Genomic DNA, 18,495 nt, shown 5'->3' on the forward strand with positions numbered 1-18,495 from the left:
CCTCTTCTCTTTTGCACATACCCTTCTGCCTCTATTTAGATGCACACCTGCCCAGCATTGCCTTCACAGAACACAAACTTGTGTCCTGCTCTTCTCTCTCATCAGTTTCTTGTTGCTGCACTTTTCATCAGGACCAGTTTTAGGGTTGCATACTCTTCCATCCAGAGGATGTGTGACAGTTTAGCCACTTGCTGGGCATTTGGGCAGCGTACAGCTTTTCCACAAGTGTAAATGATGCTGCAACAAACTTCTTGCACATTTATCTTTTTCCTTCTTTGGATTATTTCTGTTGAATAAATTCCCAGAAGAGCCATTAATGGGTCAGAGGCTTGGAACATTTTTATGACTCCCGAAACATATAGCAACTGCTATTTTAGGATGAGCGGGCTCTGCCTCTGTGCTGGGGAGACCAAGCCACAGCCCTCAGCGCTGGGCCCCTGCGCAGGCTGCTCTGGTGGCCCCTGTCCCGTCCACCCCTATGCCCCCTGCAGGACCCACCAAACAAGTGTGCCTGGATCCCAGCCTCCTTCCTTCTCCAAGAACACATGTGAGGTGTTGGGGTCTTTAACCTCGTCTTTGAGAATGGATTCAGGGATCTGTGCGTGTATGAGAATTTTTCTGAAAGATCCATAGCTAACATCACATGCTCTTAAAAGGGGCCAGGATCCAGGAAAGGGTTTAGAATCTGAAATATAAGGGCAAACAGGGTCAACACCAATAGCCACACCAATAAAGTGAGTATAAATGAGGAGGGGGACGAGCACACCTGTGCAGGGGCTTCTAGAGAGGTGGCGTGTGAGATGGGTGTTGAAGGGTATGGGTGGAGGTGGCTGAGGAGGGGCTTGTCTACACTGGAGGGGCCACAGATGGGACCAGAAAGGCAGGTGGGTGCCACGAAATGCGGCAGGTGGGGAGCCGTCCAAAGGTGCTGGCGCAGGTGTCACACGGCTTAGAGGAAGTTCAGAGGTCACGTGGAGGGTAGACTGAGAGGAAGAGCAGAGCTTGGCGCCAGGGAGACCCATTGAGAGGCTGTCACAGAAATCCTGTGGTTGCGACGTGGGCCTGGCCCTGGAGGACAGCTGACAGGGGAGGGCAGCCCCTCTTTCACTGCCCACTCGGCCATTTTCCTCCCTTTGACCCCCGCCTACTAGAATGTTCTTTCCTGTTGAGTCCCTTGGCAACTGCCTGTTTCACTCTTTTCTCATCTGTCAGATTCTCTTTGTCCTTTCTTTGCGCATACCTACTTATTATTTAAAACCCATTTTATCAGAATGACTTAAGGTGGACTCTCTGCCTGCTTAACCTTCTGAGGCTGACGATCAGGTTTCCATAAACCCTAGGAGTAAATTGGCAGCCTTAATTTACAACCACAGCTTCTTTCTTGTTATTTTAAAAATTGACATTTAATGATTTTCTGCCTTCAGAACTCATATATGCTCTTGAAAAAAGTTACAGAAATGTATAACGCAAAAAGTGAACATTCCCCACATCCCACCCCCAGAGATTACCTCCTTCCTCATCAAGGTGACTCCGAGGCACCTGAGTTTTGGGCGGCAGGGCAGCACTGACTTTGCACATCTGCTGCTGCCTTTATCTGGTGTTAGGTGACAGTCTTGGAGCCTGGGCTGTGCTAGGAGGAGGCAGTGGGCCACCCCTGAGGAGGCCGGGCTTGTCTTCAGGGAAACTGGGCCTGTGGTCAGGGGCGTGGAGCACCTCACAGGGCTGGACTGGATTCTGACGTCCCTGGGGTTCCATGGGAGCCCGGAGAGGCTTTTCTGGATGGATGGGGTTCTGAGGAGGAGTCCCAGAGGGCAGTCAGGGCCTGACCATGTAGGCTCTGGCTGCGGGGCTGCAGCAGGCAGGCTGGCAGGGAGACAGCACAGCGCCGTGACTTTCCTAATCCTCGATGTCCCACGGCCCCTCTCTGCTCACAACCCTGAGTGGCCTCCTCTCAGCCAGCAGGCCCTCCCCCTCCTCACACATCTGCCTCTTCCTCACCTTAGCATGCACCCTGGGGAAGGACTGAGGCTTGTGCAGAAGGCGGGATCCTTCCTTCTGCCCCTCATCATCCCGCCTGGCCTAGACACAGCTCATGAGGCCTGGCTGAGTGAACAGAAGGGTTTTCTGCTCGCCCTGGACATCCCACTGAAACTCTTAATCCATAAACCTGTGGCCAGCTTCGAAGCCCAGAGGAAGTTTGGGCCTCATCTTTCTGTGATACCTGCTGTCTCAACGCCCTCAACACTCCACATCAAGTGACATAGGAATAGCTAAAATCTGTTGAGCACTTGCTGTGTGCAGGTGCTGTTCTAGGGGCTTCACGGTAATGAGTCACTTAGTCCCCCTGTTTTACCAACAAGGACACCAAGGCACAGGGAAGTTTAGTAACTGCCTGGTCTCACACAGTGAGTGAGTGGCAGGGCAGGGATCTGAGGTCATCCAGCCCAGAGGCCCAGCTCTTAACCACCACACCCTCCTGTCCCTGCCAGCCTGGCATGGACCAGGGCACACACTCCATGCACTTGGAGTGAGCTGGGACCCCCAGGATTCCTGCCTCAGCCCCATGCTCACTGCTGCCTCCTGATGCCCCTTCTCCCCCTCAGGACTCCAGCAGCTCCTAGGCCACCCTTGAGAGCCAGCAGAAATCTCTGGCTTTTCTTGAAAATCCTCCTGGAGGCTCATTGTCTTTTCCAAGCTGAGAGCTTCTCCACAGTGCCTGGTTTAGTTCGGGTACGGGAGAGGGCCTCACATCCCCACCATCGGGCTCCCCTCACCGCACACGGTGGGGCGGGGCGTGCAGCTGCCCAGGTCTCTGAGTCTCCTGCACTTGCTCTGCCTGGGCTGCAGGGCCCCGGGAGACCTGGTTGCTGCTTCCTGGGCTCAGGTTGAGCCAGGACAGAGCGCACTGGGGTCATTTTGGCTTCTCATTCCTGAACTGTAATGATGCCATTTGTGAGGTTTCTAACAGTGGAAGAGACATTGCTGTGGAAATAGGCGAATAATAGGAATAACCACTACAAGTGCTTCAGGTAGAGCCTGTGCCAGGCACGCTGGGCAAAGAGGGACTCACCTCATTATAACCGTGTGATTCACTGCAAGGAAGAGGATTGATTTTCCCCATGAAAACAGAGATAGGAGACAGGGACCTCCCTGTGCGGCCGTGGGCGAGCAGGGGGTGCTCCGGTCTCCAGGCTGTCCCTGGAGGAGCAGGGAGGGGCTGCCCCTACAGCAGAGCTGTCTTCTGCCCGGGGGGGTGAGGCCCCAGCCCTCTGGCTTACAGGGGGCGGGGAGTCCGGGTGCGACCCCAGACCCCTGGGGACCTCTTGACTGCCCCACTCGGAGGAGAAGAGTAGAAGCTCCCCACCTCAGTTCTCCTGCCCCAGAGCAGGTGTGTCTGAAACGCAGGTAGAGCTGTGTCCTCTGGCCTCAGGGCCCACTGACCACAATAGAGAGCAGAGCAGGCGGGGCCCCCGCTGTCAGGCCCTTGGCAGGAGGCGAGGTCCCTCGCTCCTGCACCTGCTGGGCTGGTGTCACTGCTGAGGCCTGGCACCTGCAGCCTCGGTTTCCCAGTGGTCCAGTGACCCCTGATCAGGCCCCAGGTGCTGAGGACCCCGACAGTAGCCCTTGGTTTTCCAGCCACCCCTGGACCCAGGTGACTCGTGTGACTGGCTCTCTGGACACAGCACTCCCGGACTTCCTGAGCCCCGCCCGCCTCACTCCTCCCCTTCAGCAGCTGACCCCTGCAACACTGGCCTGGTCACCGGAACTGCGCCACCGCGGGGTCAAAGGCCCTGCCCTCCAGCCACATCTCTTGCTCTCACTGCCCCTCCTGCACCCCCATCTCTCCCAGGCCAACCTCACATCTTGTTGCCTTGCCCCACGGGCCTCAGTTTAGTCACCTCCTCACCGTTAGCACAGTTCTCCTGCCCCTCCACCCTTTACGATTTCCGTCCTGCAAACCTCAACTCGAGATTCTCCCTCTAGTTCCTCCCCATCGTGCCTCCCCAGACGCTGTCCTCACCGGCCTCCTCTCCTGGGGGCAGGGGCAGTGTTGCTTCCTGACAAGGCGCCCTGCCTGGGTTTCCCCTCCTCTCACCTCCACCTTCCAGCACCTTCTTCTGTCAGTGTCTCCTCTTGCCTGTCTCCCTGCTGCTCAGTCCAACCCTCGGCCTCAGAGCTGTAGGCTCAGCCCATGAGTCTCCCAGGCCTCCGCCCGCCAGGCAGCCCTGCACGGAGGCCTCGCGGGCCCTCGGACTCACGTCCCAAACCAAACGCCCGCCTTGCCCCTCACCGCTCTCTGCTCCTTTGTTCCTTATTTCAGGAACTGGCACCTTCCACCCAGAGGCCCAGGCCACAGGCCCGTCACCTCCCATGCACAAGCAGTCCCCAAGTCCATGGGTTCTGCTCGTCGCGAGTCTTATGGCCCCCCGTCCTGCCAGCCCGGCCGCTCTTGCTCCGGCCCCGGCTCTGCCTGGATCCCGCGGGAGCCCCTGCCTGGTCTCCCTCCTGTCTCTGCCCCACGCCCTGTCTGTCACCTCAACCCCCTGCCCTAGGCCCTCAGTCCTTCCGCAGCTTTCGGGAAGGATTCAGATTCCTTGCCTGCACACCAGGACCTTCCGGATCCAAACCGGGGGTCGGCAGACATTTTCTGAAAAGGGCTAGATAGTGAATTTTTTTGGCTCCAGCCATATGGTCTCTGTCACAACCCCGCTCAACTCTGCCACTGGAGTAGGAAAACGGCCATAGACAATACGTCAACAAATGAGCGTGGCTGGCCAGTAAGACGTCATTTATGAAAGCAGGCAGCAGCCAGACTTGGCCCACGGGTGGCGGTTTGCTGACCCCTGATCTAAACCAGGCCCCACCCTCGAGCTGCACTTCTGTTTCCGCCTCCACGGAAACACTTGCAGGTCCCTGAACCTGGTACAACTGTACATGCGCTCCCTCTGACAGGATGCTCTCAGCATCGTGATCTCCAAGACTCAGCTAAGCGTCACTTCCAGGAAGTCCTCCTGATTGCCCACCACCACCCTACACACACCTGGCTGATTTTGACACCCTTCCTTCTTTCTTAGTTGTCTGCTCTCCCTTGCTCGTCATGGCGTGGATCACACTGCACTGTGGAGGGCGCACTTATCTGCCTCCTCCATGAGACCCGCAGCCCTCTGAGGGGAGAGGCACACTGGCACCTAGCACTGTACCTGGCATCTAGTAGGTCTTCGATCAAGTTGACTGAATTCTCGCGTGATTGCTCTATGCAGGGTGGGGTGGTGACCCAAAGCTCTGCCCTCGAGGGCACGCGGAGCAGGCGCAGGAGAGAGTGGGCTCATGCAGGAACTGTCACTCTTCCTGTGGCATTGAAGGTGCACGGAGGCACAGAGCCGAGCTGGGATTTCTTCACGGGTTTCTCACTCCCGTCAGATTCTAATGGTGCTCAGGTCACAACCCTGAGCCCACTCAGTGCAAGAAGCTGCCCGACCTGGGCCTCTGGCCGCTTCCTGATGTGGGGTCTGCACCGTAAGGCCTCTGTGGAAGGTCACTTGGGTCCTGGCTGACATCTGTCGCCGGGATCAAGGTATTTCTTCCCAGAAGTATCTGAACCTGCCCCTGCCCTCCCCACTCACCCTCTTCTCCCTCCCACAGGAGAACCTCATGCTTTCCATCCTGCCCAAGCACGTGGCTGACGAGATGCTAAAGGACATGAAGAAGGACGAGAGCCAGAAGGACCAGCAGCAGTTCAACACCATGTACATGTACCGCCACGAGAATGTCAGGTGCGCTGGCCCGGGCCCCGAGAGCAGGACGGGGGTGGTGGTTTTGTGGGGTCAGCTGAGCACCGTGGGGTTCGGGAGTCTTCCCCGGGGACTAGAAGCAAGGCCATCCCCACAGCGTGAGCCTTCCCCTGCAGGAGCAGCCTTTTTGACAGAGACTGGGGCTGAGACATGCTTTAGGCTATGTGGTCCAGCCCCATCATTGTACAGATGTCACCCAGAGTGGGGAAGTGACGTCTATGAGGTCACCTAGCCATTCAGGGCCAGCACTAGGGCTAATAGCCATGCTCCTTCCGGGAAGGATGCATTCATCTTGGGGGCAGGAGTGGGGCAGCATGGGGCCTGGGGAGGGAGGCCCCGTAGAGGGCAAGTGCACAGGAATAAGCTAACCCTCAGAGCCCTGTATTCGCCCTGGAAGTGCCAGGGTCTCACTGCTTGGGGGCTTGAGGAAGGCCCTCCTCCTGCCATGGTCCTGGCTGCCTGTGGGTTGGGAGCAGGAGCTGGTGGTGGAGTCAGGCGTGTCATCGGAGGCTTCACCTCCTGTGGCCGTCCCTCCTGTCGCAGCATCCTCTTTGCGGACATCGTGGGCTTCACCCAGCTGTCGTCTGCCTGCAGCGCCCAGGAGCTCGTGAAGCTGCTCAACGAGCTCTTCGCCCGCTTCGACAAGCTGGCAGCCGTGAGTGCCCCAACCCTCGCCCTGCTTCCGAGATGGGTGTCCTGCCCGTGCCCTCCCTGGCTCCCGCTCGTCGTGCTCTGCTTTCTTTGCCACTCCTCCAGCCGAGGAGGGACTCGGGACCACAGCCCATGCCCTGCCCTTTCAGAAATACCACCAGCTGCGGATTAAGATCCTGGGCGACTGTTACTACTGCATCTGTGGCTTGCCGGACTACCGGGAGGACCACGCCGTCTGCTCCATCCTCATGGGGCTCGCCATGGTGGAGGCCATCTCGTAAGTGGGGGCCTCTGGAAGGGAGGGGGCTCCAGACCTGTGGGAGGAGCAGGTCTTCCACGCTGGTATGTCACGGCAGGCCTGGCACCCCCAAGCCCTCGCGGAGGGACCGCGCAGGCCTGTAACGTGGGAGGTGGCTTTGGTGGGTAGGTGGCTCGGTAACTGGCTCTGGGAAGTTAGGCCATAGCTTCCCTTCCTCAGAGCTGAGGGGAAATGGCAAGACTTCTAGTCTCAGGGATGCTTTTGCAGCCTTAGTCCACACTGCTTTTTCCGCTGGAAGTTGCAGTCCTCATGAAGTTGATCCCGCCGCCTCATGTTTGCTTGGATTTCCCCCCAGGGTGTCCCCCATCTCTTCTCTCAGTGTTTTCTCGCCATGACCCCCCAAGACAGACAGGTTCAGGGATCACCATGCCCACCTCTCGGATTAGAAAGTCAGAGTGCAGCAATGAGGTGACTCTGCAGAGGTCACGAGATGAATGGGGCAGCAGAGATGGGACTGGAACCCCGGCCTCTGAGCTCCCAGCCAGCGCTCCGGCCTTCCCCCCGTGAGCTGTGGGGACTGTGGGCTCTGCCTCCCCTCGCTCTTCCCTGTTGCTGCCATTGCTGCAGGTGGGCTTGGACCCTAGAGAGCAATCCCTCCTGTCACTCAAGGCCCCTGGTGGGCCCCGAGTGATATCAGGCCCCCACGTGGGAAGGGAAGCTCCTGGCTGAGGTTCTCCTCCACAGGATGGAGTCCAGGAAGTGGGGCGCGTGCGTCGCCTCCATCTCTGAGGGTATGGTTTTGTATTTTTACCAGCTCCCAGGTTAAAGCTCCTTCTGCTATTGGTCTAGAGACAAATGCTGCCTTTCCCCAGGGGGCCATAGTTCAGGACTAGAGACTTTCACCTCCACTCCCCTCCCCTCCCCATCGGGCAAAGTTCTGAAATTCGAGACTGTCTCTTCCCGGAGTTCTCTAGCGAGCTGCAGCGCCTGGCACAGCGCCTGGCACACGCTGGACGCTCAGTGGAACATCAGCTGCACGAGTGAATAAACGGGTGGTTGCAGGAGAGCGACTGGAGGTGCCCCCAGGGGAGGAGGGCTGGGGCAGAGTGCCTCTGCTGGACTAGCTGAGAGGCAGGCCGAGAGCTGTGGGGCACCCCACAGGCCCCTCGGGCTGCAGGGGAAGAAGCCTGCGCAGCATGCCTCCTGCAGGGGGAGCGGCTGGCCAGCGGGCCGTGGGCCGTGCCGGACCCCTCCTCCTTTCTGTGTGTACCTGGCAGGTACGTGCGGGAGAAGACGAAGACCGGGGTGGACATGCGTGTGGGGGTGCACACGGGCACTGTGCTGGGGGGCGTCCTGGGCCAGAAGCGCTGGCAGTACGACGTGTGGTCCACCGACGTCACTGTGGCCAACAAGATGGAGGCCGGCGGCATCCCTGGGTGAGTGAGCATTCCCTCCCAGTGGGCAGGCCTGGGGCCGAGGGAGGGGGCCATCCCATCCACCCCTCAGGGCTGTGGCTGAGACAGGGAGAAGAGCCTTAGAGAAGGGCCCCCTTCCCGCCCAGGAGCAGCGTTCCTCCTCGGGGTGCCTCCTCCTCGGCCTGAGGTTGGCTGTGGCTCCCCTGCCTGGCCCTCGGCAGCAGTCTGGCCTCTCGCCCCCTCTACCCACTGTGGGGCCGCCCCGGCTCTGCTGTCTCCCCAGCAGACATTACTAGTGTCATTACTAGTGTAATTACTAGTGTCATTACTAGTGAAAACCAGAGCGGCAGGCCCCGAGCAGCGGTTTGCAGCTATAGCGCACCGCCCCCCGCCCCGTCTGACTTGAGCTCTTTTACAGAATCGGCCAGTCAGGCGGGGCAGGCCCTGCCCTCAGGGTGGACTGAGGATGCGTGAAACCTTCCCACCTGGGTCAGGGAGCTTCCTCCAAAGGCAGTCACAGTTCTCCCTCAGTGGTGACTCCCCAGAAATGGGTTTATCACCCCCCAACAGCAGCTGCTGCAGCTGAGAATCACGCAGGGTGGGTAATAATTGGAACTTAACGTCTTTCGAGTTCAGAGCAGACTTCTGAATTCCTTGTCTCATTTGAGACTCTCAGCCTGTGAGGACAAAATTTTATTCCTGTCGTATGGACTTAACACTGATGCTCAGAGAGGGGCAGGTGCCACCCTGCCCACACAGCTAGGCAGTGCCAGGACCTCCCTGTCACTGCTCCTGGTAGCAGCACATCTCACTGCCTCCACTTGGCCTCTGCCCCACATGCCCGGAGATACAGGTCTAGCCACTGTCTGCGGACCGTCTGCCGGGGGTGGGGTGAGGGCTGCCCCGGCCTGTGCTGAGGGCTCTCCCGCTGCAATCCAGGCGCGTGCACATCTCCCAGAGCACCATGGACTGCCTGAAAGGAGAGTTTGATGTGGAGCCAGGTGATGGGGGCAGCCGCTGCGATTACCTAGAGGAGAAGGGCATTGAAACCTACCTCATCATCGCGTCCAAGCCGGAGGTGAAGAAAACAGCCACCCAAAATGGCCTCAATGGCTCGGTGAGTCCCCCACCCGCCCCCTGGACTAGGTGGATGGGAAGGGAGGGATTACAGAAGGAGAGATTGTGGAAGAGTTGGCAGGACTTGAAGATGGCTGAATGTGAGAGGTGAGGTGCAGGTTGGCATAAAAGTGATTCTGAGTCCTGCTGAGCAGACTAGCATGCAGTGGCATCCTTTCAGAGGGGAAGCTGATTTCTGGGGAAGATAGCATTTGTTCTATATGGCAAGTTAAAAATAAGGTGCTGCAGTATGTCCCAAGACAACGTCCAGAGGGGAGGCCACTGGAAACGTGTACGTGGCACTCAGGAGAGGGGCTGTGTTGGGGATAAGGGCCCCCTGCATGGAGGAAGCAGTTGAAGCCAGGGGAGTGACGTAGATGCCAAGGGAGAGAGTGCACAGAGCAGGGGAGAATGCCAGGGAGGCAGTGGGGTTGGATTGGTCATGGAGGAGGAGGAGAACCAAGGCCAGGGAAGATTTGCTGCGTGGGAAGTGAAGACAGAACGGGACAGAAACAGTGAAGCCATCCTGCGGCCCACCCTCTGGCCTGGTCTTTGTGCAGAGTCTCCCTTGTCATCAGACCTGATGCCCTCAGCAACTTCCTCATGTTTTCCTACCAACCACGAACCTCCTGACGGTCCATCTGATTAGAAGCCACCAGCGGCTACTGCAGAAATTGATCCCTGTACCATCCTCTGATGAAATAAGGAAGTTATTTATTCCTTGTAATCTCTCACTTAAAAACCTTGCCAGTCATGAGAATCTAACAATTAAGGAGTTGGGTGCTCTCAGGGATGGCATGTCGTTAGGACCATCCCGTGGCAGAGGCTTTGCCTAGTTATGGCTAAAGCAAAGCCCACTCTGGTGAGGCTTCAGGGGCTATGGCTGAAGAGGTGACTCCTCATAAAGTTTTAAAAGAAAACCAGATGCCTTCTCCGCTCCCCCAAATGTATGTGATGACTAGCAAACCAGTCAAACACATAAATGGAAGATTCATCTATTCAACAAATCTGATCGTAACCACTATTTATCGAGTACTTCTCTGCATCCATTCTTTCACTTAATCCTCAAGACAGCCCTGCAAGAAGGGGGCTGTTGTCATACCCACTTTACAGAGGAGGAAACTGAGGCCCCGAACCTTGCACAAGCTACAGATCTAGCAAGTGGCAGAGCTGGGACCTGAAACCAAAGCCTGTGCCCCTGACCACACTGTGCCAGCCAATGTGCCAGCCACATTGCTTCCCAGATGTCTGTGGGTCCCCGCCGTGTGCAGGAACTCAGCACTGGGAGGAACCCAAAGGTAGATACGCCATGGTCTCACCCCCGAGGAATGTAAAATCCCACTAGGTTTCTGAGCCTTAAAGCAAAGGACAGTTGAAGTATTTTGTGCTAAGTGTAAAGTCTGAGCTACAGTAAATCTTTAAAGAACTCAGAACAGTAGGAAGCTGTCTTTCAGAAAATTAGGAAATATGAGGGTGGAAAGTAGAGTCCCATTGAAATGAGACTTGACCTTGCCACAAAGTTAACGAGTCATTCATATTTTTAAGAGTGCTAGATGTAGAACGTCATACATTCATTAGAACAAATTTAAAATGTATTTTCTAAGCTCTTCTACAAGACAGTGATTGACAGTAATCTAAGAAATCAGCTACCCTTGTGAAATGATAGAAAGTTTACAGTTTCTGACATAAAATTTTTAATAGATGGTATTCCTGTAAAAAATTACCCACATATTTGGTTTTACTAGGGACCACTAGGGAGCAGCAGTCAAATATACGTATGTCTGTGACAACACCACTCGTTCTTGTTCTAATCTTGTAGTTTATTTTGCTTACTGATTTTATTTAATAGACCCTTGCACGGTGTGTAATTTGGATCAGGAGTTGTTCTCAGCCCCTGACACCCCGTGAGGGTTACGGAGGAGGGAACTGAGGCACGAGGAGCCTCGGCAGCACCGTCTTCATGAAGCTGTTGTGCTTTGGTCATTATTCAGTTTTCAAATCAGAGACAAGTTGAGTTTGTGGACGCATAGCTTAAAACATCAGCACCGAAGCTCTGGGGGGTTGGAACGGGGTCTGTGCTGCGTACTGCTGGGCCCCACCGCCCGGATGGCGCCTGCACAGGACAGGAGCACAGGCCGTAGTCGTCAAATGACTTGAAGTCAGACTTTGTTTCCTTCTTCAATGCTCCAACAGACAAACGAGTCAGCACCACTTCTCATGGAAACATGGGCAGTGTTCTCTTTTCAAGACTTCTTTCACTGACATTTTGAGGCAACTGAGGTTTTCAATATTTTTGTAAAGTTGACTTTTAACCATTTCTTAGTGCCCCTCCCTGAAAACATAAACTCCGCAAGGTGGAAATGCTGGGTTACGGGTTCTGTACATTGAACTTTGCCCCACATCCCTGCTCACTCACCTTCTGCCACGCTCCCTGTGCCCTTGCTGGCTCTCGACTCACTTTTATTTTCATTCATTTGAGAGATGAGACCATGATATCTCACGGTTGTCATCTCATTTCTTTAGATACTAGTGAGGCTGGGCACTGGTTGTTAGCACGTGATTTTCTTCTGTGAGTTAGTTGCATGTTCGTATCTAACCTTGAGAGCGTCTTCCCCTCTCTGATTTGTAGGAGCTCTTTGTTTATAAGAGAAATGAGCCCTTTGTCATATGACATTCATCAGATATTTGTCAGGCACAGCCCGCCCAGCACGTCACCTCTCTCCCAGGGAACGTAAACGTTTAGCTGCTGTGGGTCATACCGGTTGTCTTCGTGGCGAGGCTGTGCAGCAATCAGCCCCAATGGGCAGGGGTCTGTAAACAACTTATCACGACCATCATAAGCTCATGTGATGAGCTCAACACCTGTGTAGGAAGTCTCCAGCTCAGGATGTGCTCGGATAGGGCAGTGTTAACACGTCCAAAGCTGCCCAGCAGTCACCGGGTCAGAAGTAACACAGCACGAACGACGCAGGGGCGATGATGCACGGGTGAGACAGGACTGATAATGGGACGGCATAAGGGAAGGGCTGAGAGGTCCCTCACTGGAGTCGCAGGAGCAAATACAGTTCCATCTGCAGAAATCCCTCCCCAGGGTTTAGTTGAATCAAGTGTTGAGGAGGAGGGCCGGCTCCGTGGCTTGGTGGTTAAGTGCGCGCGCTCCGATGCTGGTGGCCCGGGTTCGGATCCCGGTTGCGCACCGAGGCACCGCTTCTCCATCCATCCTGAGGCCGAGTCCCACATACAGCAACTAGAAGGATGTGCAGCTATGACATACGGCTATCTACTGGGGCTTTGGGGGGAAAAAATAAATAAAATCTTTAAAAAAAAAAAAAAAAAAAGTGTTGAGGAGGAGAGTGTGAGGAGAATTATCACAATGAATCCTTGCCAAAGTGTTAAAAAGCTCCCGAGACATCTCCCACCCGTACTAACGTTGTTGCCAGTCTCCTCTGGGCTCGCTGTTTTACACGCCGTCTCTGACAACTCCCAAACTGAGATCTCAGCCCCCACCAGCTTCCCTGCACTCAGCTTGTAGCCGCGTGTACGTCTCCACTTGTATGTAGAACAGGCAGCCCAGAGGTAACAAGTCCAAAGCCAAGCCCCCGACCTTCTTCTCCACTCGGACACCTGCTGTGCCACAGGCTTCCTCATCAGTCAGTAGGAACTCCATTCTTCCAACTGCTCAGACAAAATTCTTTGAAGATATCCTTGACCCCTCTCTACAATTCATGAGCAAGTTCTGTTGACTCTTCCTACAAGATATAGCTCCAATCTTCCCTTCTCACACCCTCAAAGCTACCATCCCCGTCAGAGCCACTGTCATCTCATGCCTGGACTATTACAGTAGTCTCCCAACCAGTCATCCTGCTTCTGTCTTTGCCCTGCCACCCTCTTTCTCAACACAGCAGTCAGAGTGAATGAAACGTTAAGTGAAATCACGTCACTCCCCTGCTCAGAACGCTCCATTGGTCTCCTGTCTTACTCAGAGGAAAAGCCAGAGTCCTGCGGAGGTCAGGAAGACCCTGTACGGTCAGGCCCTCCCCGCCCTGTCCCTTCCTTCACTCTGCCCCAGCAGCAGTGGCCGCCTGGCTGTTGCTCAGATACTCCGGGCGCACGCCTGCTCCAGGGCCTTTGCACCAGCTGTTCCCTCTTCCTGGAATCCCCGTCCCCAGAGAGCCACATGGTTTGCTCCTCCAGGTTTTTGTGGAAATGTCATCCTCATGGTGACGCCTCCCCTGACCTCCTCTTTACAGTCACACTTCCCACCACCCCTGTGCCCCCTTCCTACTTCATCTTTCTCCAGAGCACTAGCTCTCTCCTTGTGTACTGTTTATCTTCTTTATTTTGCTGCTGTCTGCCTTTGCTCACTGGAATGTGAGCTCTCAAGGTCAGGACATTATGTCAGTATCCCCAAGCGTTAGAACAGTTCCTGTCACATAGTTGGTACTCAGTAAATACTCAGTAAATGAGTGAATGAACTGTTTCTCTGTGTTATAGTGTTTAACTTATTCTGTCAAGGAAAAATATTAATCATTGGGGAAACTGGTTTATGGAATTTATTTCAGACTTTTGGAAGGCATTTGACAGGGCTCTACACCAAAAAAGACCTCTGTGAATCACTGTGTCATTGAGTTATTGTTTTAGAAATAGGTGTTGGAACAATTGGGTCTTTCTCTGATTAGAATAAATTTTAATAGTGGAAATTAATACTAGAAAATTGTAGCATTTAAAAATTAACGTTCTAGAGGAGGAATTGAATAGTGAAATTTCTAAGTCTGTGCGGCTTCTAAACTCTGGTGGGAAGATTCCAGACTGATGGTAGACCAACCACAGGCTGGGGTGGGCCACTGGCAGTGTCTGGGGTCCCTGATGGCCACTCCTTTCCACTGCAGGCCCTCCCAAATGGAGCGCCAACTTCCTCAAAGCCCAGCTCCCCGGCCCTCATTGAGACCAAGGAACCCAATGGGAGTGTCCACACCAATGGTTCCACGTCAGAGGAGCCGGAAGAGCAGGACGCCCAGGTATGTGCAGGGCTGAGGGCCAGGACGTGGGCAGAGGGTGGGGAGGCAGAAGTTGCTGCAGGAAGAGTCCTCTAGTGAGAGGGAGAGACCTGGCCACTAGCCTGGGCTCTGCTCCTTTTTAGCGGTGTAACCTTGGATAGCTCACACGCACACACGCACATGCCCCCGACCCCACTGTCTCATCAGTTACATGGGGTGGGGGTGGGTAAGGTCAAAAGAGGTGCTCACCTTGGAGGCCTTGTCTAGCTCTGATGTCCCAGGATCCTGTAGATTTGAGGGCAGTGAGGACATCCGTGGAAAATTCTATAGGATCTGCAACCGTTTTGGAAGTGAGACTTCAGGGCTGGGTCACCTGTCTGGCTAGGTCCAAACTCCACAGTCTCGTGCACAGATGGGGGGTTTCCAAAAGATTTAACATGCTGCCCCCCTGAGGACAGGGTCTGTCTTGGGACAACGTCCCGGATCTGTCCATCACTAGAGGGCTTCCTGAGTGTACTCACTGATGCAGGCACGTGCTCTGAAACAGGAATCTCTACCTCGCTGAGGTTGCTGCGAGCGGTCGGCAGCATCGCCGTCTCGCTATGAGGGAGGCGGAAGACTTGCCCCTGGTGCCTTTAGGTCAGGTGCTGGAGAACAAGAGGGCAATTACTGAAAGTAAATTGGGTTTTTCTTGAGCACTACAACATTCAGTAACTTTTCCCTATTGTGATTTTCTTGGTAGAAAGTGGAAATACAGACTTAATGTAACTCACTAACAAGAATGACACAGAGATTTTTAGCAGCCTGTGATTTTTCATGTCCTCACAATTAGCCAGTGTCACTCTGCTCCAGGATATGCTTCAGGGGCAGAGGTTCTTGGTGCTGGAACAGACCATCCACATCATTTTACAGGGGAGAAAAATGGGGCTGGAGGAACATGAATTATATGGGGTCAGATCATCAACCAGCGGCAGACCTGAGCTTTAAGCCCAGGGTCTCTTGAGTCTGGCTTCCAGATACACTCTTGGACCCATACAGACAGCTCTAGTCTCAATTTTTATTTGGACTAATGGCTGTGTGATCACAGTCTGGATTCATATTTGGGGAGCTGATGCTTTTCCTTTGTGACTGGGAATGAATACGGTAGTGGGTAGCCCAGCCCCACCACCCGACTAGCGACAAGGACGTTCCTCTCTCTCCCATCGCTTTCCTCTCAGGTTTTCCTCCCCAAATGAACCAGATGTGAGCTCCTTTAAGAGCTCTCTTAAGCCCCAGGGCCGGAGGTCAGTCACATCCCCCAGGATGCCGATGTGTGTGGCTGTGTGACACCCCCATCCTTGTAGCAGGAAGTGCCAACACAGCGCAGACCCCACAGTGGTCTCAAACTCCCAGGTCTCCCGCTCGGGAGCCAGGTGGCTGCTCCCCCACAACGCTGCCATTAGTGGGTGATCACTGCAGAGCTTCCGTTAGAGGCCACAGAGCCTGGGACTCAGAGTCGCGGGGAAACCAGGGAGGACTGTGGCTTTGGGTCTAGACCCAAGCAGGATAGAGCCACATGCGAGCGCTGGGAAGACTTTTCCTGGAAGGTGGTTTTGAGAGCCAGAGGTTAGTCTTCCTGTGTGTGATCTGTTTTTCCCCCAACCCCTGCCCCCACTCCATCCACCTGCCCCCCAACTCTGCCCGCTGCCTTGTAGGCTGACAACCCCTCATTCCCCAACCCTCGCCGGAGGCTGCGCCTTCAGGATCTGGCGGATCGAGTGGTGGGTGCCTCTGAGGACGAGCACCAGCTCAACCAGCTGCTCAGCGAGGCTCTGCTGGAGCGCGAGTCTGCCCAGGTGTAAGTGGCCCGCAGCCTCCTGCCCGCTGCCCTCAGCACTGCCTTGTCAGGACCTACTGGGAGGTCAGGAAGTTAGTCGCCTTAAATACAGCCCCTCCCTGGCAGGCCGAGGTAGATGTGGCATGTGTTTCACGGGGCTTGTTTCCACTGCAGAGTGAAGAAGAGAAACACCTTCCTACTATCCATGCGGTTCATGGACCCCGAGATGGAGACCCGCTACTCTGTGGAGAAGGAAAAGCAGAGTGGGGCTGCCTTCAGCTGCTCCTGCGTTGTCCTGCTCTGTGCGGCCCTGGTGGAGATACTCATTGACCCCTGGTGAGGGAGGGACAGTGACAGGAGCTGGTCAGTGGCCAGGGGAGGGTGAAGGGCGTTGAGCTTCCTAGGCTGGAGGTGTGAGGGATGTGGGCGCCTCCACTGGAGCGTGACACAGGGGCACAGGCCTTGCCTCTGCTTCTTGCCCCCCACTGGAACAGCCCCAGGGTATATTGGGACCGTGCCCTGGACCCCCTTCCTTTTCTCTGTTCTGGAATAGCACTGACATCGAAATGGGGATCACACTGGCGCTGAGTAAGCTGAGGGACATTGGGGTCCAGGGGGATGGAGACCTTGGCTGGATGGGCCTGAGTGATTCTGGGACAAGGAGACAGAGGATGGGGATACTGCTCAACCTGTCACCAAGGCCGATCTGGCTCCCTTTCTTGGCTCATCTTAGTAAAGATAGATCTTAGGCTCTGGGTGCAGACTGATCTTCTCTCTCACACAGCAGCAGGTCCTCTGGGGAAGTTGGGTGTTCTGGGGTCTTAGCCCCAAATGTTGAAGGATGACTTCCACCCTCCCTCCCCCGCTCCCCGTGGCCCATCAGCAGCTCACTCCTGCTCAGGGATTCCCCATCAGAAAGGAGGAGTGTGGAGCCCTGTTCTGATTACAGTTTGGGGAACTGGACTCAGTCACACGGTCCTAGGTTCTGGACACGGCTGCCTCGCCTGTTTGTTGTACGACCTTGAGCACATCACTAAGGGTTCCTGGAACATCAGTTTACTCATTCATAAAATGAGCATAATAATACCTGCCCAGCCAACTCTCAGGATTGTTGTGAGGATCAAATTCAGTCACTTCACAAATATTTACTGTCTCCTTTGTGCTTGGGGCTAAGGTCTAGGGATATACACTGAACACAACATACATACAACATATTAAATAATCAAAACGTATGCGGACAGGGACAAGTGGCACGGATAAAAGTACAGCAGGGAAGGGAGGAGAGATGCTGGTGGCGAGTTGAGTTTAGTTCTGTTTGCATCTTTACACAGGATGGTCAGAGCAGGCCTCAGTGCCAGGGAGATATGTCAGTAAAGACCTGAGGGAGGAGGGGTAAGAAGTGACTGAGAATCAGACACGGAGGTTTCTGGGGCTCTTGGCAAGAGCATTCTGAGTGGAGGGGTTGGGGTGAAACCAAATGGGAACGAGTGCGAGGATAGGTAGATAGGTTTCCTGGAGATACCGAGATGAGATGGATGTGGAAGGACTTTGTCCACTGTGAAGCTCTGTGCCTTGTTGGAGGGTAACTCTCAGCCCTTAGCAGTGAGGGAGCGGCTCTGTTCCACAGTCTCTCCTTTCATCATGGCTGCATGGCAGAGTGCCCACCCCTAAGAATCCCTTCCCAAGTTTTTACTGGGCTCTGCCCAGGGCATCTGTGAGTCTGCCCTTTTCTGGGAACTGTCCTGGTCAACAGTTACCACTGGGGAGGGTCACACATTCCCAGGCCCTGTACTCAGCTGGCAGCTGCCTCGCCCCCAAGTCGGGGCCTCTGTCTCATCTGTACAGGAAGCAGTAATGCCTCCGGGGCATCACATGGACCTTTTCGGGCACAGGCTTGTGCCTTCCATCTCCTTCCCTTTACTCTGCTGGCCGCTCATCCAGGCTCACTACTTCCTCTGGTCCCCTCCCTAATTGTCTTCTCCCTGTTACAGGCTAATGACAAACTATGTGACCTTTGTGGTTGGGGAGGTCTTGCTTCTGGTCCTGACAGTCTGCTCGCTGGCTGCCATCTTTCCCCGGGTAAGAGGCACTCTTCCTTTTGGTTCAGAAGCCTCTGGAAGTGAACATCACTCCCCGTGCAAGTGGGTGTTGACGGAGTTATGCGGCCTATCAAATCCTTATGTATAGACTATCTTCTGTTAGGGTGCTTCAGGCATTTATCCATTCATTCATTCATTCATTCCACATTCAGTCATTCATTCACATCAGCAGAGCACCCACTTTGGGCCGGGCTTTGGTGGGTTCTGGCACTGGAGCACGCATGGGTGAGTAAGCCAGAGTCTAGAACCCGTGTAGAAAACCAGTGGAGGCCCAGCCGGAAGGTGGGTTGGCCCCGATTATGGAAGGACCTTGAAAGCCAGACAAAGGGATTAAGACTTTCCCCCTAGCA

General features: G+C 54.9%; 1 protein-coding gene across 2 annotated transcripts in view; it reads left to right on the forward strand.

The window, feature by feature from the left end:
- The window catches only part of ADCY3 (adenylate cyclase 3), a 90,713-nt gene that overhangs the window by 61,551 nt on the left and 10,667 nt on the right, over nt 1-18,495 (forward strand). For both annotated transcript variants that reach the window (XM_004418276.3, XM_087437074.1), the window contains exons 4-12: nt 5,644-5,774; nt 6,336-6,447; nt 6,593-6,720; nt 7,980-8,138; nt 9,057-9,234; nt 14,123-14,251; nt 15,925-16,067; nt 16,221-16,382; nt 18,038-18,125. In XM_004418276.3, coding sequence (XP_004418333.1) covers nt 5,644-5,774; nt 6,336-6,447; nt 6,593-6,720; nt 7,980-8,138; nt 9,057-9,234; nt 14,123-14,251; nt 15,925-16,067; nt 16,221-16,382; nt 18,038-18,125 — 1,230 coding nt within the window. The remainder of the gene's footprint in view (nt 1-5,643; nt 5,775-6,335; nt 6,448-6,592; nt 6,721-7,979; nt 8,139-9,056; nt 9,235-14,122; nt 14,252-15,924; nt 16,068-16,220; nt 16,383-18,037; nt 18,126-18,495) is intronic.

The sequence above is a fragment of the Ceratotherium simum genome, chromosome 11, assembly GCF_057802395.1.
Source record: "Ceratotherium simum simum isolate JZ-2026a chromosome 11, ASM5780239v1, whole genome shotgun sequence".
In the NCBI taxonomy this organism is placed as follows: domain Eukaryota; kingdom Metazoa; phylum Chordata; class Mammalia; order Perissodactyla; family Rhinocerotidae; genus Ceratotherium; species Ceratotherium simum.